The sequence below is a fragment of the Podarcis muralis genome, chromosome 2 (genome assembly GCF_964188315.1).
Source record: "Podarcis muralis chromosome 2, rPodMur119.hap1.1, whole genome shotgun sequence".
Taxonomy (NCBI): domain Eukaryota; kingdom Metazoa; phylum Chordata; class Lepidosauria; order Squamata; family Lacertidae; genus Podarcis; species Podarcis muralis.
The window spans coordinates 81734454-81758166 of record NC_135656.1 but is presented as its reverse complement, the minus strand read 5'-3'; the positions used below and the strand labels follow the sequence as shown (position 1 = coordinate 81758166).

General features: G+C 40.8%; 1 protein-coding gene across 7 annotated transcripts in view; it reads left to right on the top strand.

Moving 5' to 3' along the window:
• ERC2 (ELKS/RAB6-interacting/CAST family member 2) overlaps window positions 1-23713 on the top strand; it is a 514390-nt gene that overhangs the window by 141862 nt on the left and 348815 nt on the right. For all 7 annotated transcript variants that reach the window (XM_077924934.1, XM_077924929.1, XM_077924927.1 and 4 more), the window contains 2 exons: window positions 5351-5506; window positions 10568-10735. In XM_077924934.1, coding sequence (XP_077781060.1) covers window positions 5351-5506; window positions 10568-10735 — 324 coding nt within the window. The remainder of the gene's footprint in view (window positions 1-5350; window positions 5507-10567; window positions 10736-23713) is intronic.

The following is a 23713-nucleotide window of genomic DNA, read 5'->3' as shown; positions in this document are numbered from 1 at the left end:
ATACTGCTTAGAGAAGGTGGCAAATGGATCCAGGCTGTGTTCAATTCCAGCAGCAGCTTCCTCTTTACCTTCTTACCGCTTACATTACCTTCTTGCCCATCCCCACTCTCTCCCCCTCCAGACCATGCTAATCTCTGAGGAAGTGGACTCTGTTCCTTGACGCATTGCATCTTTTTGGTCTCAAGTAGTTGGAGTGGTTCTTTGCCTTACTCCAGCCACTTTCAGTTGTACCAGGGACTGTCTGTATATCTCCCCCTTCCTGTTAGCAGACTTTGTGCATAGACGTGAATCTTCAACAATACTGCTTCCATTCTTCTTATTGACCCTGGAAGCCTTTCCCATTCTGAACAGTCTTGCAATATTCTCCTGTCTCCAGATCTTCCTTATCTGGGTGGCATATGTTTTGAGAACTGATCTCCCAAATGACCTCAGCTTTCCTTCCTTGTGATTTTGCCTTGCTCTTGGGTACGGATGGATGAACATGTCAATTTCATTTTCTCATTTTTTCCAATCTTAAATTCAGTTTTCCACATTTCCGCAGCACTTTGGGGGACTTTTTTCTTTAAAAAACCCAACACATGAAAATTTGTGTGCATTTTAATGCATTTTTTCTTACTAAACACATTTTTGCCTGCAGTTTTGACTAATACATACATTTTTGCAACCAATTTCTCCTAAAGTAATGCATTTTTGTGTATCATTTTTATATGAAGAAGAAGAAGAGTTTGGATTTGATATCCCGCCTTTCACTCCCCTTCAGGAGTCTCAAAGCGGCTAACATTCTCCTTTCCCTTCCTCCCCCACAACAAACACTCTGTGAGGTGAGTGGGGCTGAGAGACTTCAGTGAAGTATGACTGGCCCAAGGTCACCCAGCAGCTGCATGTGGAGGAGCGGAGACGCGAACCCGGCTTCCCAGATTACGAGATTACCGCTCTTAACCACTACACCACACTGGCTCTCAATTATGTGCTTTTAATGCACATAATTTAAGACCCTCTAATAATTTAATGCCCTCTAATAATTTAATGCCCAGATAATTTAATGCCCAGATAATTTAATGCCCTCTAATAATTTAATGCCCACATAATCTAATGCCCTCTAATTTTTCGCTCTATAAGACGCACCAGACCACAAGACGCACCTAGTTTTTGGAGGAGGATAGATACCTGCTTCTGGGGCTTTCTTTAAAATTAGACATATTCTCCAATATATGGGACCCCGTATTTTGGCATTGTAGCTATTAGGTTTTCTCAATGAAAAGGCATTGGTAAAGCCCCTATAATATACACAAGGACTACATTCAGGGAACTCAGAAACGATGGACGTAAGAAATCAAACTATCGTCTATGTGTGTGGAAGATTTGCAAGAACTTATTTCTGTTTATTTCAAGGGGGAATCCATTGGAATGGCTACTAGAGAATTTCTATAATTAAAGTATACAGAATTTGGGAAAACTGACATACATGGTGACAACTGTGTTACATGTGCAAAAGAGGAAGTGGGTGCATCGAGAGTTCTTAACTGAATGAATTTGTGGTTTACCTTGGTTCTTGCAGAGACAGCCGTCTATATGTATTGATCCAGCTGTGATATATCAGGTATGTTAAAGCACTGCTGCTGCAAAGCTTAGTGTGTAGTGTGTAGTGTTCACTTTGCACGGGGCTGCCCTTTCTCTAGTTCTAAAGTTAGATCTAGATCTTTTCAAGACCAGTATGAACACAAGGACAGAATCACAGTATACAGTACTTTGCATGAGATTCTCCTTTGATTGCTCTTTTTTGTGAATGACTCTTTATGCTTTTCCTATCTTATTACCTGGGACTCAGGTGGCGCTGTGGTCTAAACCACTGAGCCTAGAGCTTGCTGATCGGAAGGTCGGCGGTTCGAATCCCTGCGACGGGGTGAGCTCCCATTGCTAGCAGTTCAAAAGCGCATCAAAGTGCAAGTAGATAAATAGGTACCACTCCAGCAGGAAGGTAAATGGTGTTTCCGTGCGCTGTTCTGGTTTCACCAGAAGCGGCTTAGTAATGCTGGCCACCCAGAAAACTGTCTGCGGACAAATGCTGGCTCCCTCGGCCTGTAAAGCGAGATGAGCGCCGCAACCCCAGAGTTGTTCGCGACTGGACTTAACTATCAGGGGTCCTTTACCTTTACCTTTTTATCTTATTACCAAAGTGCACTTTTGACAGGGTATTTCTTCCTAAACCTAGTCTGCTTAGTCTTGTTTCCTCTGAACTTTTTAAATCTTTTTGCAAATTTTAGCAGCTTGGGAGAAGACAAGATTTGCTCTACAGTGAAGTTTTGTAGTACTGTAAATCCCTGTTGCTTCTTAAAGATTCTTATACATGCTTATTTTCCAGAAAGAAAATGGCTGGAAGATCTGGCGGTTAGGCTGCCATCTTAAAACCATTCACTCTCTGCAAGGTCTTTTTGTTCTGCGGGAATTTCTCTTTGAGTTAATTGTCTCAAGATTGCTTCCTAAATTTTTATTACATAATGTACATCATGCTCATTAGACATGTTTTGTGAGCAATCTACTCACAATTACTTACAGAATTGCTCATGGAAAGCATTTATGGATAATTCTGAGAAATGTATTCACTGGCATTTCATGAAAATAGAATCACTGTTCTTTGAATTAAATTAAATTACTGCTTATGAATGCTTAGTTGCCTTGTTAGAAAGGTGAGGTACAAATACCGAAAACCTAAACATTAATAACAATGATAAAAATAATAATCTGACTGGGCAATTTAGATTATTCTTCACCACTGCTTTTGTGTGTAACAGTTGTGCATTGGCTTTGTGGGATCTGTGTTGTGGTTTTGAGTTGTGCCAAACTGGAATAGCCATTTGCAGATATGTATAATAGTGTTTCAGTGCTTTACGCGTAACTTTGACTCTTTCTTTGCTTCCTGATGATGGGATAGAACATCAGAAATACCTTACTACTAGTAAATGAATATTGATACATCATTTATAGAACATAATAGTTTTATATTTTTAAATTTTTTTAATGCTACCCTTCATTATATTTTCCTCAGAACTATTTTTATTTGTTAGGGGGAATTTAAAAATGTGCAACTTTACAATGCATGTATTTTCCAGAAAACAGAAGATGTAAAGATGCAGAGTGCTGTGATTTCGTCATTCCCTTCCTTTAAGTTTTCAAGTGGTTAGTTGTGCCTGATGTTGGAAGCGATCGTAGTTTCAATAAGTGCCTTTAATGTTGCTATCGTATCAGCTGCTGTTAAGGTTCATAGACTGAACTTTTAAGACCTCATGTTTGAAGGTTTGCTTTTTGTACAAAAAGCAGTAGCTCTTTGAATTCTCTCTCCATTTTGGTTCTCAACAAGGATGTCAGAAACTATTTACTGGGCCCATTTGGGGACTTTTTTCAGGACCTCTTTGGGTTCTGAGTTTACATGTAAGTGCTACAAGTTTGGTCCTGCAATGAATGTTGCTCCTGTTCAGGGTTCCAGCCATCCCCTTTCTAGGATACCCTTGTTGCAGAGTTAGCGATGTGCACCTACCCTGTGAGGTGCACAGGGTTATGGTTTCAACCCTTTAGTACTGCCACCACCCTGCTGACAAGCCTCCATCACAAGAAAGTGCACAGCCTTCTGACTCTTAGTCTGGGATAGGTATCCTGGGAAACAGCCAGCAGATTCTTTCCAGTCACCGCTGGAAGGAAATGTTTCTTCTCTTGATTTGCTGAGTATTCTGTTCCAGGGAGTGGTTTCAGCCAGATGCAGTTCTAGATTGAGCAGGCAGAGTTTTACTAGGCATGAGCAAGGGATCCAAGGCAAAATCAAGTTAGTCTAAGTTCAGGCTCTGGAAAGGCAGTGTCAAACAAGGCACAATTCCATTAAGGAACCGTAAAGCAGCGTTCAGGTTCCAATAAAGCAAAGCTGAGGAAAGCAGAGGCCAGATTATGATAAGGCAAAGTTCAAGTAAGGGAGAAAAGGACTCTATATCCTGAGTTGCAGGATTTTTAAAATACCCCAATACAGTGGTACCTCGCAAGACGAATGCCTCGCAAGATGAAAAACTCGCAAGACGAAAGGGTTTTTGGTTTTTTGAGTTGCTTCGCAAGACAAATTTCCCTGTGGGCTTGCTTTGCAAGACGAAAACGTCTTGCAAGTTTGTTTCCTTTTTCTTAAAGCCGTTAATACCCAGGGTGCATTGCTTGAAGAGGTGCAGTTGCACGCGGTGTGGTAGCCTTTTTTGAGGTTTTTGAAGACTTTGGTGATTTTTGAAGCTTTTCCAAAACTTCTTTTGAAACCGTGCTTCGCAAGACGAAAAATTCGCAAGACGAAAAAACTCGCAGAACGAATTAATTTCGTCTTGCGAGGCACCACTGTAATGGACTAGGTATGCCAAGAGGCGCTGAGATGGTTCTCCATATTAGGAACCAATGAAATAAGTGTGGCAGAGTGGTGTCTTCCATTTGACCTGGTTCTATTCTATTTTCCCCCATGGTCTGTTAATTCACTGGGCAATCCTGATCAGCCATGCTGGAAGGCTTTCAGCTGAGAGGGCGGTGTCCCACTGCCTAGTTCTGCCCAGCTGTGCTGAGCTCTGCTGCTAGGAGGCTCCATTGCTACTATGCCTGCCTAAATTGCAGGTGGACAGATGCTACTTCTGGCAGTATCCCTGCTGGTGGTAGCGAGAATATACCCCTGAAACAGGTTGTTTCGGAGGTGAGAGGGAATGGAGGTAGATGTGCCAAGGATCTGATGACAATGGGCTTGATCTGGACCTCTCTGCTGCACCAGCTGGCACAGCAAATACACCCACCCACCCACACCTAACACAAAAACACCCAACAGGATTTTCCTGCTCCTTCTTCCATCCATTCCATATTTAAATAAACTGTTTCCTTCTTAAACACATCGGGCAATGTTATTTCACTGGGATCATGAAGCTGGCAAAATGGGCAGCTTGTGAGGGCTCTAGAGGCTAGACCTACAATGGAAAGATAAAATACACACTTATATCCTTGCTTTGCTGATGATTTATGCAGTTTCAGCCTGTGTGGTTTCTTGGCTTTAGAATCAAGGCAAGCTTTTGCCTACAATGTGTTTCAGATCAGAGCACCTTCTTTTATGAGTTGCCTGAATGCAAAGAAGCAGTATCCTTGTTTAGAAAACAAGGGTGGGGGGTCCACATTTTTTATTTTTATTTTTTTGGTTATACAATTATATGTGGGCATGTTCCAGTAAAACTTAGACCAAAAGCTGTCCCAGCTCCTTGTGCCAGCACTGTTCTTTTTCCTCTGTTGCTCTTGTATTGCACTTTATACTTTCAAATATTGCATACCAACACTTTTTTTCTTTCAAAATTAGGACACAAAAATAGCTTCACTAGAACGTAATATCAGAGACCTTGAAGATGAAATACAGATGTTGAAGACTAATGGAGTTCTGAACACAGAAGATCGAGAAGAAGAAATCAAACAAATAGAAGTTTACAAGAGTCACTCAAAGTTCATGAAAAACAAGGTATATTCAAATATTCAAATGAGAGCACTATTTCAGTTCAGATTTTCTGAGGGTGGTGGTAATTTTACTGTCAACCTTTCATCCGAAGAGGGTGGTACTAAGAAAACCTTCCTGAAAAGTACGATAACTTTCAGGAGGTATATTGTTTTCACTGGTAATTTACCTTAGTGAGAGAAGTTTCCATGTTATATTCAGTGTGCATAGGCAACCTTTGTTAGAGCCATGTCACACAAGCGTGAAAAACTTGTTCTAGTTTGAGGGCATTCTTTGGGCAAAACATATTAAATTGCTGCAGAAAGAGGAAGTGCTTTTGTCCTCCTGACTAAAAATCAAGCATTCCTGTTATCATTTCTTTGCCATCTCACCATGCACCAGAAAAAGCAACTGTGGAATTGAAGACAATTGAGATCTCGCATAATTCCACATGTGGCACATATATTCATTTGATGTGGACAATGGTAGGAATATTAGAAAGGTGTAACTCTTCTACACAGGTTAAGAATCCAATGGTAGGAATATTAGAAAGGTGTAACTCTGCTACACAGGTTAAGAATCCAATGGTAGGAATATTAGAAAGGTGTAACTCTGCTACACAGGTTAAGAATCCACTGGACTATAAAGACAACAAGTCAACATCAGGTAAGTCTGCTGAGTCACCTCTGAAATATTAGGCAGTCACAATTCAGGTAATGAGCTAAGGAAAAATATGTTTGATTTGCTTTACCTTCAGAGCAGTACTCCTCCAGAAAGCCACCACATGTTCGGGGTCATGTATAAATAGATTGGAGTTTTAGAAATGTAAAGCGGAAGTTACAATGATTTTGAGAGGGTGGGATGCAATAGATTCCTCTGCTCTTAAAGGGCAGATGGTTGAGCATGCCATTGTTTTGTCACAGCCGTCTGATCAACTTTTTGATAATCATGCTACATTCTGATGAAAGTCTGTTTAACCTGTGTCAACAGCCCTGTCCTTCCTCTGACAATTGAGATTTGCAGCAAAAGATACTACTTCTGCCATTCATCACAGGACCTTTCAAGGTGGAAAAAATATTTATATGGCTGTCAGCAAGGAGATCTTATTATACCCCATCTGTCGGACCTGAGATTGCTGATAAGGAACTGTGATAAATATAAGTCCTGAATGATGGCAACCAGGAGAACAAGGCCCCATTCACAGTCAACAACTCTAGGTGTTATAATGCTCTTTGGAGGAAACAAGATTAGATTTAAAGAGTATCTACATATATTTTAATTTAAATGAAAAAGGCACACATGACTGCTAAAAGCAGACAATTGTGGAAGGTTGATTATTTTTCTTGAAGTCTATGCTTTAAAAAGCAAAGTTTAAAGTTGCTCAGCACAAACACACGCGCGCACACACGATTTATTTGCCTTTATTTTGGTAGGCATTTATCCACTCTTGAGGGGCTCCTAGGCTAGTAGCCAAAACTTTCAAAAAGAAAAAAGGTTATAATTTTAAAAAATATATATGTAATAGGAAATGGGACAGGCACAAAGCATAATTTGTTTGAATTGGGAATTGGATCCTGAGCCAAATCAAGACAGCCTCCAAGCACATTAGAATCATAGAAGTGTAGAATTGGAAGGGGTCCCAAAGGTCATCTAGTCCAATCACCTATAATGCAGGAATCTCAGCTAAAGTATCCATGACAGATGCCTATCCAACCTCTGCTTAAAAACCTTCAATGAAGGAGAGTCCACAAGCTCCCGAGGGAGCCCATTTCACTGCTGAACAACTCTTACTGTCAGAAAGTTATTCCTGATGTTTAGTTGGAATCTCCTTTCTTGTAACATGAATCCATTGGTTCGAGTCCTACCCTCCGGAGCAAGAGGAAACAAGCTTGTTCCATCTTCCATGTGACAGCCCTCGAGATATTTGAAGATGGCTGTCATATCTCCTCTCAGTCTCCTGTTTTCCAGGCTAAACATACTTAGCTCTTTCAACCATTCTTCATCAGGCTTCATCTCCAGACCCTTGATCATCTTGGTTGCTCTCCTCTGCACATGTACCAGCTTGTCAGTATCCTTAAATTGTGGTGCCCAGAACTAGACACACTATTCCAGGTGTGGTCTGACCAAGGCAGTACCAAGCTGTACTATAACTTCTCTTGATCTGGATACTATAGTTCCATTGATGCAACCTAGAATAGGCTCCTGCATCACACTGTTGACTCATGTTAAGCCTGTGATATACTAAGACCCCTAAATCCTTTTCATGCACTGCTGGTAAGCCAGGAGACCCCTATCTTATATTTGTGCATCTGGTTCTTCCTGCCTTACATTTGTTCCTACTGAAATTCATTTTGTTGGCTTGGGCCCAGTTCTTCAATCTGTTAAGGTCATTTTGAATCCTGATGGTCTTTTTGGCATTTGCTACCCTTCCCAGTTTGGTGTCATCTGCAAATTTGATCCCCTCATTTTGTTCATCCAAGTAGTTTATAAAGACTTTGGACAACAGTGGGCCCAGGACAGAACCCTGTGGCCCCCCCACTTGTCACTTTTCCCCAGGATGATGAGGAACCATTAATGAGCACTCTCTGGGTTTGGTCAGTCAGTCCACTTAACAGTTACCTCATCTAGCTCACATTTTTCCAGCTTCCTCACAAGTATATCATAGGGGACTTTGTCAAAAGCCTTACTGAAATCAAGATACACAAGCATCCCCCTGATCCACCAATCTTGTAATTTTATCAAAGAGAGAGAGAGAGAGAGAGAGAGAGAGAGAGAGAGATTCGTTTGGCATGTCTTGTTTTTGATAAACCCATGCTGGGTCTTAGTAATCACAGCACCCTTTTGTAAGTTCTCACAGACCTACTGTTGAATTCTGTTCTAGGACCTTTCCTGGTATCAGTGTCAAGCTCACCGGTCAGTAGTTACCTGGGTCTTCTCCCCCCTCCCTTTTGAAGATGGGGATATTTGTCTGCCTCCAGTCTGCAGGGACTTCACATGTTCTCCAATAATTCTCAAAAATTATAGACTGAGATTGCAAGCTTCTTTAGTACCCTTTGATGCAACTCATCAGGCCCTAGAAATTTAAATTCAAGTAAAGTAAAGTAAAGTAAAGTAGCTAGGTGTTCCTTTACCACCTGTTTTTCTGCTTTGGCAGTATCCTGCTATATTGTGGTCAAGGCACACACTCTTAATAAAAATGACTGCCCATTCAGCATGAGAACATCTTTTGATTGGTCTTTTCACCATCATCATGTAGCCAGATTTCAGTCTGCAAGCTGACACTGAACTGGAAAAAGATGAATTTTATTTTACAGTGGTACCTCGGGTTACAAACACCTCGGGTTACAAACACTTCGGGTTATAGACTCCGTTAACCTGGAAGTAGTACCTCGGGTTAAAACTTTGCCCCAGGATGAGAACAGAAATCGTGCTGTGGCAGCAGTGGGAGGCCCCATTAGCTAAAGTGGTACCTCAGGTTAAAAACGGTTTCAGGTTAAGAACGGACCTCCAGAACAAATTAAGTTCGTAACCAGAGGTTCCACTGTATTTATTTTTTATTTTGCCAGCCCAAACCCAGTCTTTCCCCTAAGAAATATGATATACTTTGCTTTATAAAAAGAGGTCCAGCCTTATGTCTTGTTTCAACCATAAAATAGTTCACCAGAGAAGATCTTGTTATTTTTTATATGTGCATGGCAAAACTCTCTACTTGTTTGCAAATCATGTAGCTGGAGTTGCTTGCTAGTGAGTAGAAATACATAGCATATCTATAACCCAAATGACACCATGTTCTTTGACTGATTGTTTATCAGGTGTTGCTTGTATGATGGATAAAATTGTGAAGATCTTTCAGTAGAGATTTGGTTCTGGGATAGCCATATGGGACTCATATAAAACACATGCTGTTCTGCATACTGGCTTCAACTTGACATTGTACTGTGTGGAATTTCACTCACCTTATTTTGATATTTTGGTTTTGGCTATATATCTGCACTTACTGGTGGTTTTATGGCATATACATGGAAGATGTTTGCCATTCTCCCAAAAAGATCTTAAAAAAAATAACATGATCTTGAGTAAGTTGAATATTATGTTTTAATTTTGTCCTTGAATGGGTTTTCTTCTAAACTCCTCTCTTATTTGTATTGAGATAATGCATAATTTGCTATTCCTTCTTTCTTTGCTTAGCTTGCAATCCTTTTAGATTCCTTTTAGATTGTAATTTATACCTGCCTTATTTTGCTTAAAGTCTCCATGGAATACCAGCCAATTTTCAGCGCTTGCTATATTATAAATGCTAATTCTTATAATAAAAGGAGGCCAGAAAATGGTTCAGTTAAAACAGGGATGGTGAACCTGTAGCCCCCCCTCCCAATATGTTGTTAGACTCCATCAGCCCCAGCCAGCATGGCCAAAGGTCAGAGATTATGGGACACAGGTTCCCTATTTCTGAATTAGAATAACAAATCTAATAGAGAAAGAGGAGTTTGCATTCTTCTTTAAATATTCCACATGTGCAAGTATTTGTAATTGTGTAAGATGCCTTTTGGATTTGATTCTACAGGAATTGATATCATATGGGGAGTTGAAACAAAGCAGAGTGGGACATGCAAGAAATATTTGCTTGCAACATGTGACTCTGCAATATTATAGCTGATAAATGTACTTTTATTAATCTGGAGCATGTGGGCCGAGCATTGTAAACTTGTGATCAAAATCCAGGTTTTATTGGCTGCTACTCCAGTTTTAAATCTTTCTTTCTCCTCTTCTGTACTGTAGTTATGGGATAAACCAAATCCCACCATTGGAGAAGGTGGCTTAGTGCTTATGGGATGAATCCAGGGCAAAGTGGCTTTCATGAAACGATGTAATGTTTAGACAGCACATGTGGCTCGCAATCACCTACATTTCTGTCCAAAGCTTGTCCAGCAATATCAATCATGTGGAAAGAAATAAATGTACTTTATATTGCATATGTAGATAAATGTTACTCAGGAAGCAAAGTGGTGTGGGAACTGCTGGATTAAATTGTTGTACTTAAAAATACTACTACTACTACTACTAATACATATATATGTATATCTGCAGATTGACCAGTTGAAGCAGGAGCTTTCAAAGAAAGAATCAGAACTTCTTGCCTTACAAACTAAGCTTGAAACCCTTAGCAATCAGAATTCAGATTGCAAGCAACACATTGAAGTGCTTAAAGAGTCACTTACTGCCAAAGAACAGAGAGCTGCCATACTTCAGACAGAGGTAAGGTATTTTATTAGCATCTAATGCAGTATAAATGTTTAGTTAATGGAGTGTGTCAGAATTAAGAATGATGTATTGGTTACAAATCTGTGCAGAGGACGAAACTTGACCTTTGAAAAATTCGTTACGAAGTTGTACAATAGCTTGTGCTATTAGCTGATGCCAGACCAGCCCTATATATAATACTTGTGTGCTGTCTTCTGGTTTTGATAGCAGGTGGCCCTTTGCTGGAATGGGAAGGTTCTAGCAGGAAACCCAAACTAAGTGTATGCATTTAGAATTTAATCCGTCCCCTTGCTGCTAGTATTCTGTTCAGTTGCTTCCATTTATCTCTTTTATAAGGCTGTCTTAGTTGTGCATTTTGACTTGGCACACAGTTCAGACGAATATACACATTTGTATAAAGAAAATAATCACTTGACTGTCAGGAAAAAATGTGTGAAGGGAGCAGTGCAGATCTCTGCAAGTTAGAGCCAAGTGATACGTTATGTGGGAGATATGTGCAGTTACTCCTGAGTTTTTAAAAATCACAGTGCAGCTAATACGGGATGGTGAGGTGAAAGAGTTCTGAATTTGTTGTGGGGTGGGGTGAAGGGCTTGCTTATTGTCCTACTCTCTGTGTCCACAGTCCAAAGGGGGGGGGGGATAGGTGGAACTCATTAGTTTTCATACCAAGGGTGGAAAAGTAATAATAATAATAATTTATTATTTATACCCCGCTCATCTGGCTGGGCTTCCCCAGCCACTCTGGGCAGCTTCCAAAAAAATATTAAAATACTGTAATACATCAAACATTAAAAGCTTCCCTAAACAGGGCTGCCTTCAGATGTCTTCTAAAAGTCTGGTAGTTGTTGTTCTCTTTGACATCTGGTGGGAGGGCGTTCCACAGGGAGGGTGCCACTACCGAGAAGCCCCTCTGCCTGGTTCCCTGTAACTTGGCTTCTCGCAGTGAGGGAACCGCCAGAAGGCCCTCAGTGCTGGACCTCAGTGTCCGGGTAGAACGATGGGGGTGGAGACACTCCTTCAGGTATACTGGACCAAGGCCGTTTAGGGCTTTAAAGGTCAACACTAGCACTTTGAATTGTGCTCGGAAACGTACTGGGAGCCAATGTAGGTCTTTCAAGACCGGTGTTATATGGTCTCGGCGGCCGCTCCCAGTCACCAGTCTGGCTGCCGCGTTCTGGATTAGTAACATAGGGAAGTAACATAGGGAAGGCAGTTTTGAAAAGAAAAATGCCCCCACAATCAAATTTGAAACTCCTCATGGCTATATTAAAGCCTTAAAAACACACAACTGTTAATAGCGTGCCTTCCCTTTCATTTGGCCCTTATAATCCCACCTGATAAAATGAACGCATCAGTATTTAACCCATTTTTAGTTTTTCCTAGGTGGGTGAAGGAGAATGTTCTGTTGCCTATTGTGTATAATACTGCATCCTCTTTCAAATAAAGGAATAGTAAATAAAATCTAGAGATTATAAATCTACCATCACTGGAGAATAATATCCGTAGTTCAAAATGTAGGCATATTTTTGACTTCATAATAAAGGCAAAAGAGAGGTGAGCTTTCAAGGTTGCCTTATCTTTAAGCCTGCAATATTTAAATTGCTATGCTTTAAACGGAGCCTGTGGTCCTCCAGAGATCGCGGGACTCTAACTTTTCTCAGTCCTTGCCAGCATGGCTGGTGATCAGGGTGATGGGAGCTGGGAGTCCTTCAACATCTGGAGGGCCCATCCCTGCTTTAGACTTTAAAGTTTGAAGCCTTTTGTGAAGATTCACATTATTGTAAGATATGAAAGCAGTTGCTTGTGGAATGCAAGAAATAGAAGGCAGATTAGGTAGAATTTTGGTCACAGACTACCATAACAAAAGATTGGGAATACTCTGATGGATGCGGTCTTTCAGCAATCAAGTTGCTACTGAGAGTGAGGAACAACTAGCATGGAAATGAAAGCAAATCGTTTGCAGAGCAATAGGGGAAGGAGGATGTATCTTAATTCATTATTCAAGTCAGGGCCTGGCATCCTGCCTAGCAGAAAGGATGTGTATAACTATTAACTCCTGATACAAAGGGTTAAATGATAAGATGAGAGTGGTCCTGTGGAACGTCCTCCCACCAGATGTCAAAGAAATAAACAACTATCTGATGTTTAGAAGACATCTGAAGGCAGCCCTGTTTAGGGAAGTTTTTCATGACTGATGTTTTAATATATTTTAATCTTTTCTTGGAAGCCACACCAGATGGGTGGGGTGTAAATATATTATTATTATTATTATTATTATTATTATTATTAGATGTGGTAAATCACACCCTATTTTGGTGGACAGATGATACACCTTTGAACTCCACGATTACATTAAACAAAATTGTGTTTTTGAGCTACATGTTCTTTAAAAGCAACTTTTATCCAGTTAATTAATGGTTGCCATTAATCTGATTTGAAATGATTTTATAATGAAATGATTTTAGAATGTTGTATCATTTTACTGTTGTTAGTTACTGCTCTGAGCCCGGCTTCAGCTGGGGAGGGCGGGATATAAGTAAAAAATTTATTATTATTATTATTTATTATTATATGCCTTTGTTCTCAAAGGGCTCTTTGCTCCAACAAAAGCTTCCATGAATGGAAGGGGAGGGAAGTGATTTTTTGCACATCCTCCCTTTCTCCTGTGGCCTCTGTCCCACAGCACCTGCCATGATGTTCCAGTGGTCTTCCAACCCTCTCAAGCAGATTTTAGTGGCGAAGAAAAGGGGACTTAGAGTGAATTTGTGACTCTTCCCATTCCATTTAAAGATCCCTCAGTTGGATCAACAACCTTCCATGAGTGAAGGAACACAATTGGATGAGACACAGTGTTGCTTAACTCATAACAAGAATTATTGCGGTGTTAACAACATTATATTATATTGATGATAATTCATAATATTTTTATAATAATCCTGGTATTATGATAACCAAGCCTAGTGCAAAAGTTTGTAGTCTACGCACAGCAACTTACATTACATTTTGAACATTTAAGTCACACTTAAGTAATTAAATGACCTGATAAATGGATGTAGCTTTGAAGCACAGCATGCTCCTTTATGCGTTCCATGGAGGGCTAGGTGATTGCCATCCTATGCTTTGAAGTAAGTCGTGTGAGACTAATGATTTTATCAGACAGCATCACAAAGAGCTTTCTTTATTTTCTATCTTTAAGACTTCTTTGTAAAAGGAAATGGAGAAAGTTTCTTAATGATGTCCACTTCTTGCAGGAAGCAATTTGGTTAAAATTAGCTGTAATTGTTCATGTGCAAGAGCTTTTTGGCAGCAGAACTGAATACATTAAAGGCACCTTTTTCTGAGGGATCAGATGGAAATGAGAGCCTCCATATGCCTAATAGGTTAATAGGACACTTAGGCTTAATTCACTAGTGCTTATTTCAGAGGAGAGTAGAACTCCAGCATAAACCAAGTACATGGCTGAATCTAGTGTGTTTCTAGAGGAATTTCTCGGTTTTCTGAATCTTTATTAGTAAATGATCATAAATCCCAGAGAAGGGGCCTGTTTTGTTGTCTGTAAAATAATTTTGCACCATCTCTTTTGCCACATGAAGCAATGGATACATTTTCAGAAGCAAAATTCATCTTTGAATCAGCATATTTTCATTTTATTCCCTGTGTTTTTCATTTATGAATATTTTGGTTTTAAATAACCTGCATAAAGAAGGTTTGCCCTGAGCTGACCTGACTGGGCTATAAATGATTTCAGGTTTGCCTTTGATAAACAGCTATCATGGAAAAAACACTATAGATAAAGCATTCACAGCATCTGATGTTATTTCTTAAATACAACAGAATCTGTGAAATGCCTCCACTGAAAGGTACTGTAAGTCGCAAAGTGTTGAATATTTGATATTCATGCATGTGTGAATCATCCCTAAGACATGGAGGCTGATGAGGACATTATACCTCTTGTTCCTCTCCTCATGATATGCTTATAAAACCCACACCCCCTGCAGCAAACTGAAAACCAACCATATGCACTATACACTTTTGAGTATATTCCTCTGTATAAAAGTGTTGATGTTAATTACAATTTAAATCAATATTTATTTTAGTTTGTAGTGATGCTGATTTTGCCAAGATCATTGGTATTGCTAATTAGTTACCTCTCCCCCATCTAAAATACAAGCTTTTGTACTGAAGCAAATACCATACATTTTGAAACATAATCCCACAGTTCCTCTATAGGTGACATATTGAGGCTCAAAGGAGGATCTTTTACTAGTGAAAATGATTATTCAGAAGCATAGACTTAAATGATGGGTTTTCGTGGAGTTGTCTGATATACACTCAACTATGTACCTAGAATGATTTTGATTGAACCTGTAGGTTGCCTATTAAATATCAAGGCTGTGCTAGACAGACAGTCATGCTGTTGTCATGACAATTTCCTCATATTTTCTTGTCATTGCAATCTTGCCGTTCCCACTATGTGTGTGACATCTGTCACTTTGGAGAGAAAGAGAGAGAGAGAGAAAGTTAATTACAGGCATGCTTGTGACTGAAAGAAGGAAGGTGCAAGGCAGTAAATTCACGAGGAAGAGAGGTGGATGAACTGTGAGGTCAAAAGCGTGCTGATTTATTCCACAGAGAGACATGGCTTAATGATAAGGAAATCCTACCTCTAGAAACAGAAGTATAATGACTGTTTTGAATTAACTGCAGCTCAACTTGTGACGTGCACCTTGGTAGCCTTTGAGAGCACCATGAGAGTACTATATACATTACTGCAGTGTTTCCCAACCTTGGGCTTCCAGCTGTTTTTGGACTACAACTCCCATCATCCCTAGCTAGCAAGACCAGTGGTCAGGGATGATGGGAATTGTAGTTCAAAAACAGCTGGAGGCCCAAGGTTGGGAAACACTGCATTACTGTATAAATTGTCTTAAGTGGTAAGCTAAAGTAAGGCAACTATGAGAGTTAGCCATGGTCTATGGAAACATAATTATACCAGGGAGTTGGACTCTGCTCCTGTTTGCAACCTTCAAGAAAGTTTGAAAAATATAAGACATGAAAAGATGAAAAGTTGAAAATCCGCTACTCTACCAATAATTTGTTTCTTTAATTAAAAATGTATGTATGATGTTAGCCACTCTGAGCCTGGCTTCGGCTGGGAGGGCAAGGTACAAATAAAATTTATGATGGTGATGATTTAAAATCACCAAGGACCAGGTGCGCAGCCTGGGAGTCATTTTGGACTCACAGCTGTCCATGGAGGCGCAGGTCAATTCTGTATCCAGGGCAGCTGTCTACCAGCTCCACCTGCTACGCAGGCTGAGACCCTACCTGCCCGCAGACTGTCTCGCCAGAGTGGTGCATGCTCTAGTTATCTCCCGCTTGGACTACTGCAATGCTCTGTACGAGGGGCTACCTTTGAAGGTGACCCGGAAACTAATCCAGAATGTAGCAGCTAGACTGGTGACTGGGGGCAGCTGCCGAGACCACATAACACCAGTCTTGAAAGACCTACATTGGCTCCCAGTATGTTTCTGAGCACAATTCAAAGTGTTGGTGTTGACCTTTAAAGCCCTAAACGGCCTCAGTCCAGTATACCTGAAGGAGTGTCTTCACCCCCATCGTTCTGCCCAGACGCTGAGGTCCAATGCCGAGGGCCTTCTGGCAGTTCCCTCATTGTGAGAAGCAAAGCTACAGGGAACCAGGCAGAGGGCCTTCTCGGTAGTGGCACTCGCCCTGTGGAATGCCCTCCCACCAGATGTCAAAGAGATAAACAACTACCTGACATTCTGAAGGCAGCCCTGTTCAGGGAAGTTTTTAATGTGTGACATTTTAGTGTATTTTTTGTCTTTGTTGGAAGCCGCCCAGAGTGGCTGGGGAAACTCAGCCAGATGGGCGGTGTACAAATAAATTATTATTATTATTATTATTATTATTATTATTATTATTATTATTATTTATTTTATTTAATCAGTACATAGTGAGGAAATTTTTCCCATGTTGATGGGGAAATTTAGAAATGGAGACAATTGGGAAACCAAAACAATGTACAGTAAAAGCAGTCTACAGTATCTAGAGCAATGGATATTGGGTTTCTTACTGCAATTGATTTCCTACTGCCTTTGGGGCTGGTCTGGAAGCTCTAGCTGGTGTAGAATACAGCAGCGATGATGCTAAGGGAAGCAGACACCTCTGGTAAAACATCTACACTGGCTGCCCATATCCTACTGGGCTTGGTTCAAGGTGGTCTGGTGCAATTACCGCACACAGATGACTTTCTGCTTAAGCTCCAAGAAAAAGGAGGATACTGACAGAATGTGTTACACACACACAATTAATTTTCTCAAAGGATTGATTGGAAATTATTTCTTTACTAAAGTTTATTGAAGTTTCATCTTCCATTTTTTCCCTTTTTTCCAGCCAGATACTTCTAGTTAATTAATTGATACCCCAAACACTTATTTTGCCTCAGGCCCCTCAAAATAAAATCCCAAGGTTTTTTCTTACTTCATCCTGTAAAGGTCTCCTCCAGCTCCTCCCTTCTTCTGCATCAAGCTTTTAAAAAGCAAGACTCAAGAAAGAGCAACCCCTCATCCAAAAATTCAAAACTTATATGTTTATATATATTGCCCTCAGGGTGGCAGTTTGTCTAGTAATAATAATAATAATAATAATAATAATAATAATAATAATAATAATAATAATAGTTTATTCTTTATACCCCACCCATCTGGCTGAGTTTCCCCAGTCACTCTGGGAGGCTCCCAACAGAATATTAAAAGCACAATAAAACATCAAACGTTAAAAACTTTCCTAAACAGTGTTGCCTTCATATTGTGTGTCCGGTTAAGGGATCTGCAACTGCCTGAGAAACACACTTCTTCCCAACCATAGTAGGTTCCCTGCCCTGCACTGCATCTTGACTATTTTAGGAGGAAATTGGCCTTGGAGCAAAGCTTCAGTGTGCTTTCTTTTGATCCTAGTCACGGTTAATTTGTCTGAACATTTGCAACTGTCACTCGAGCAAACAAAGGGCTGGCTCAGATGACCTCACAGAGGTGTGGTTTGCTTCCGTAAATCACATGTTTGTAGTCTTGGTTCAATGCAGTTGTGGAAACTTCTACATTGGATTCCTATGGGTGTCAGGTGGGATGGTGTAGTAAGTGGTTGCTCCGGGGGCCTTCCCCTCAGGAGAAGTACCATTATCAGGTGATTTCAATGTGATCTGGCTAATGGTATGGAAAGCTAATTTAAATGTTTATTCCAGTAGCACCTTAAAGACCAACTAAGTTAGTTCTTGGTATGAGCTTTCGTGTGCATGCACACTTCTTCAGATACCTTCAAAGGTATCTGAAGAAGTGTGCATGCACACGAAAGCTCATACCAAGAACTAACTTAGTTGGTCTTTAAGGTGCTACTGGAAGGAATTTTTTTTGTTTTGACTATGGCAGACCAACACGGCTACCTATCTGTAACTTAAATGTTTATGCAGTTGTGTGAGTCTAGGAATGTATGAAATGCCTCCCCACCACATAATTCACACTTCCTGAACCAATAAACTGATTGAAAAGCAGCTACCCTACCCTTAAAAATGTTCATCTCCCTGAACATTTTATAATGCTGTTTTCAAACCAAAAAGTGTGCACAAAAATATGCACCAATTAATTAATTAATTTTATATCCTTCCCCTTCCTCCCAAAGGAACCCAGGGAGGTAAACAACAAATGACAAAACAATGCAGCATTTTAAAATGATGATGAAATTCTTAAACATTGATCATATTGTTTTCCTTTAAAAAGAACAGCAAGTAAGGATGTCAGAAGTTGACAAATCTTCTTCCAAGACGGATGTCAAAGCTAACTTGTTACTGTAGCAAACTTTTTGAGTAAGCATACACCAGAGAACTTCTATTTCATCCTTTAAGCTATCCATCTTCTTGCCTCAACAACTGTTTAGTTGGAAGGATCTCTTCTTTAGTATAAGCTACTTGCAGGACAATGTGCATTTTACATTTTTTTGCAATTGCAGCCTTGTTGTTTGTCTTTGTCCATGGAGTTTTCTTGGCAGGATACTGGAGTGGCTTGCCGGTTCCTCCTCCAGGTGGATCACGTTTGGTCAAAACTCTCCACTATGACTTGTTCATCTTGTGTGCCCTGCTCGGCGTAGTTCATAGCTTCTCTGAGTTCTTCAAGCCCCTTCGCCACGGCAAGGCAGTGATCCATGAAGGGGAATTGCAGCCTACAAGAACATAATTGAATACTGGATGCAAAATTTAGCAGCCTGGGAACCTTGGGCTTTATTAATTTTATTTTCTATCTAGCTTAGAGACCTTATGGTTTTGTAGACATAGAACAGGCACTGAAACATTGGCTTTGAATGTGAGAAACCCAGGTTAGAATTCCTGTACAGTCATGAAAGAAACTGGGTACCCATGGACAACCTCTGTCTACTTTACCTTTCATGAGTTTTGTGAGATAAAACACCAATCTGAATTTTTGCAGAATTTGTTGTTTAGTTGTTTAGTCATGTCCGACTCTTCGTGACCCCATGGACCAGAGCACGCCAGGCACTCCTTTCTTCCACTGCCTCCCGCAGTTTGGTCAAACTGGTAGCTTCAAGAATACTGTCCAACCATCTCGTCCTCTGTCGTCCCCTTCTCCTTGTGCCCTCCATCTTTCCCAACATCAGGGACTTTTCCAGGGAGTCTTCTCTTCTCATGAGGTGGCCCAAGTATTGGAGCCTCAGCTTCACGATCTGTCCTTCCAGTGAGCACTCAGGGCTGATTTCCTTAAGAATGGATAGGTTTGATCTTCTTGCAGTCCATGGGACTCTCAAGAGTCTCCTCCAACACCATAGTTTAAAAGCATCAATTCTTCGGCGATCAGCTTTCTTTATGGTCCAGCTCTCACTTCCATACATCACTACTGGGAAAACCATAGCTTTAACTATACGGACCTTTGTTGGCAAGGTGATGTCTCTGCTTTTTAAGATGCTGTCTAGGTTTGTCATTGCTTTTCTCCCAAGAAGAAGGTGTCTTTTAATTTCGTGGCTGCTGTCACCATCTGCAGTGATCATGGAGCCCAACAAAGTAAAATTTCTCACTGCCTCCATTTCTTCCCCTTCTATTTGCCAGGAGGTGATGGGACCAGTGGCCATGATCTTAGTTTTTTTTTTGATGTTGAGCTTCAAACCATATTTTGCACTCTCCTCTTTCACCCTCATTCAAAGGTTCATTAATTCCTCCTCACTTTCTGCCATCAAGGTTGTGTCATCTGCATATCTGAGGTTGTTAATATTTCTTTTGCAGATATTTCTTTTGATATTTCTATTTTGCAGAATCGATTGATGTAAATAGAAGAAATAAACAATTCATTGTTTTTTTCATGATATGGTTTATTTGTTGTTGAGAATATATGAGTGAGAGATACAATGTGCATCTTCCCAATCTAAATTTCTCAAGGTGCTATTTACTATGGGGAAATTCAAGGGTCTGTCAAGGCTGGATTCCACTGTTAAATGTGCACCCCATTGCAATACGAATGGAAGCTAGGTGGGATTTAGATTGGAGAAACTCTACAAGGGCAGCAGTAAATGTCCCTAGTCACATCACCACTTCCACAATCAATAAACAGTCCTCCACCGTTTCATAGAGGGAAAACAACAACAATAGATCAATTGCTGTTCTCCTGGGGCAATGTTGTTTGGCCCCTAGGCACATTTGAATACAATATTAAAAGCTCTAGCAAGCTTGTAAGATTTGTAATTAGTATAGAATTCTTTATTTTGTACTTGTGCCAACACAGAGAGTTTTGGGGGGAGTTGAATCAAACTGAGCTATGTGAATATATCAACAGTTACTGTGTACTTCAAAAGAGGAAAAATGAGTAAAGGCAAAGAGTACTTTTCGGATATGGATAAGCTACTTTACTACTTCTCTATGACGAGCTGGAGTTGTTGTTTCGTTAGGCAGCCTCAAGGCTCTAGTAAATGGAATAGTTGGCACTGACATACGGGAACAATTTTCTTAGATTTTAGTTGCTGCAGGGAGGAATTTCAGTTGTTGAACATGGTGAGCCATGAAAGTTGTGGTTGTGTACTTGAGAAGAAGTTGTACTAATCTGCTACTGTGCACGGTAACACCTTATTAAAGATGCTGTATTTGTTAAAGCAGTGTTTGTTGAAAGGAGACACAAGTTAATGAGCAGCCTCTTTATTAAAATAATAGTTTTATTAGAAATGAACAGTATAGAAATGCTTCAAAGGCAAAGTCCTAATTAACCCTTACTGAATCTGTTCTATAAGGAATTATCAAGTCTCTTTGAAAGTGGGCTAATTCTGTTTGTAGTATGGAAAGAATTAGTTTGTAACAAAATAATTGATTCAACATTGGCCACTTTGATATTTTCTTCTGCAATATGTTGCCCATCCTCACTGTATAATATTTATCAAATACCTCTCTTTTATCTATTAATAACTCTCTATTGAATTTCTAGTAAGAGCCGAATCTAAATATTTTGTTCAACACCTGAATATGAAAACACTGTCCAAGTGGCTAGCTCAGTTGGTTAGAGTGTGGTGCTGATAACTCCAAGGTTGCAGGTTTGATCCCCGTATGGGACAGCTGCATATTCCTGCATTGCAGGAGGTTGGAATAGATGATCCTCAGGGTCCCTTCCAACTCTACAAATCTATGATTCTATGACATACCTATGAAATGACTGCATGCTCATTTTTATTCAAAAGTTAAGAGCTTCAGTGAGTAAAAAAATTAAAACATTTAACAGAGCATCACAGCGTGTTTCCCACTCTGAACTTCTTCCCTGTCATTTATTCCACTTGAACATGGGTGGATGAATATTTTTGAAAGGCAGTATAGGGACAGATCCACAAGTGTCCCTTTCCAGTGGTAGAAAACTTTTACAATTTGAGCACCCAGACTACATTTTGCTGCACCAAGGAAGCAGTTCACATATGTCTCCTGCCTCTCACCAGATACCCCTGGGCTGCATTTCCCCCTCTGCTTGCCTGCCTCATTATAAGGCTGGCAGTAGCAAGATGTGTGCTCATATACAGTTACCATACTTGACTGGGGTAATCTGCAACCCATGGGCCAGTGATACACTGAGAAGATAATTTTTCCTCATCTCTGCCTCTGAAGCCTATGCCAGTGTCTTAGGAGCACAACAGCTGCTCTGTATCCATAAAAGCCACTTTGTGTTTCCCCCTCCTGCCCTATTTTACAAGATCAGCTATACTGAGGATCAGTAGCAAAATGGGAAAGACCAAGCAGCTTACGTAGAAAACAGCCTTGGATCATGTTCATAATTTATTTGAAGATGAAACCCTAACTGAAGAAAACAGTTGCAAACATATGTTTATGTTGAAGCAGTTTTGCATTATTATTATTTGCTCATAAACATACATTACCAGGACAACTTATTCTCTCTTTTTTTTTTTTATACACTGCCTCACACCAAATGCTTGAATTTGATAACAGTGTTTTGAAGTTATGTAACACCCAACCACGCCACCCCCACCCAAAATAATCTGCTGTACGGGGATCTGTAGAATCCTGGGTGTCTATATATACGCAGCACCAGAGCTTCTCTATTTTTCCTTTCCCTTTCCAATCAGTTTCTGACTCTAGCAGCAGACACTGCTCCAAAAGGTCCCAGAGTTTCAGGAGTGAATCACAGAATCTTAGAATTGTAGAGTTGGGCCCTGAGGGTAATCTAGTTCAGCCACCTGCAATGCAGGAATCTCAACTAGATCATACATGACAGACGGCCATCCAACCTCTGCTTTAAAACTTCCAAGGAAGGGGAGTTCACCATGTCTTGTGGGAGCCTGTTCCACTGTCAAACAGCTCTTACTGTCAGAAAGTTATTCCTGATGTTTAGTTTGAATCTCCTTTTTTGTAACTTGAATCCATTGGTTTGAGTCCTAGACTCTGGAGCAGGAGAAAAGAAGTTTGGTCCATCCTCCATGTGGCAACCCTTTAGATATCTGAAGATGGCTATCAGCTCTCCTCTTCGACTCCTCAAGGGCTGTGAAGGGATGAAATAACTTTGTGCATACTGCTTTAAACCCCGCCACTCCCTTTCTCTATGAAATACATTACTTGTTGATAAAATATAGCAACCCTCTCCCAAACTGCTTAATGGCAGCCATCAAAAGCCAATTAACATTGAATATGCTTATGTGGTTCTATTTTCAGTTTCATTAGGTGTGTATTATCATGATTATGCAATAACTGTATATTAATGATACTGGATACTGAATACGGTGGTACCTCCGGTTACGAACTTAATTTGTTCCGGAGGTACGTTTGTAACCCGAAACAACTCGTAACATGAGCGCGCTTTTGCTAATGGCACCTCCCACTGCCGCCGCGCTGCCGGTGTGTGACTTCTGCTCACATCCCAGGGCAACGTTCACAACAAAGGGCATCTACTTCTGGGTTAGCAGAGCTCGTAACTCACAGCGTTCACAAGGAGGACGGTACATAACAGAAGGTTCCACTGTACTGAGCTGGGGAAAGCGAGGCAGGTCCCTTCGCTGTGCCTGGTGGGCTGAGGTGAGGTGCGGCCCCTGCCCTTCACTGCCCTTCCCTCACTCACCCATGCAGGCTGGGCAGGAAAGGTGTGTCCGAGGGGCGTCAGTCTCTCCTCAGGTGAAAAGACAGTCAGCAGTCAGTCCTGCGTGATGGAGCTTTGACCTCCCCTCCCCTTCCTAACTACACTACTGTGGGGAAATGCGCCACCTCTGCCTCTGCTGCAGCCCTCACAGCATTGGCAGTGGCAGAGATTCAGCTTGCACTTCCCTCACCATGAAATGGGTGGCAGGGCTCACAGCCCAGGGGAGCTTAGAGCTATGCACCCAGAGAGGTGGTGCCGAGTGAGGAACCTAGGGAACAGGGTGGGGCAGGGGTAGTTGTGTCCACACTCCCCACTCTCTAAGTACTCCACTGCACCC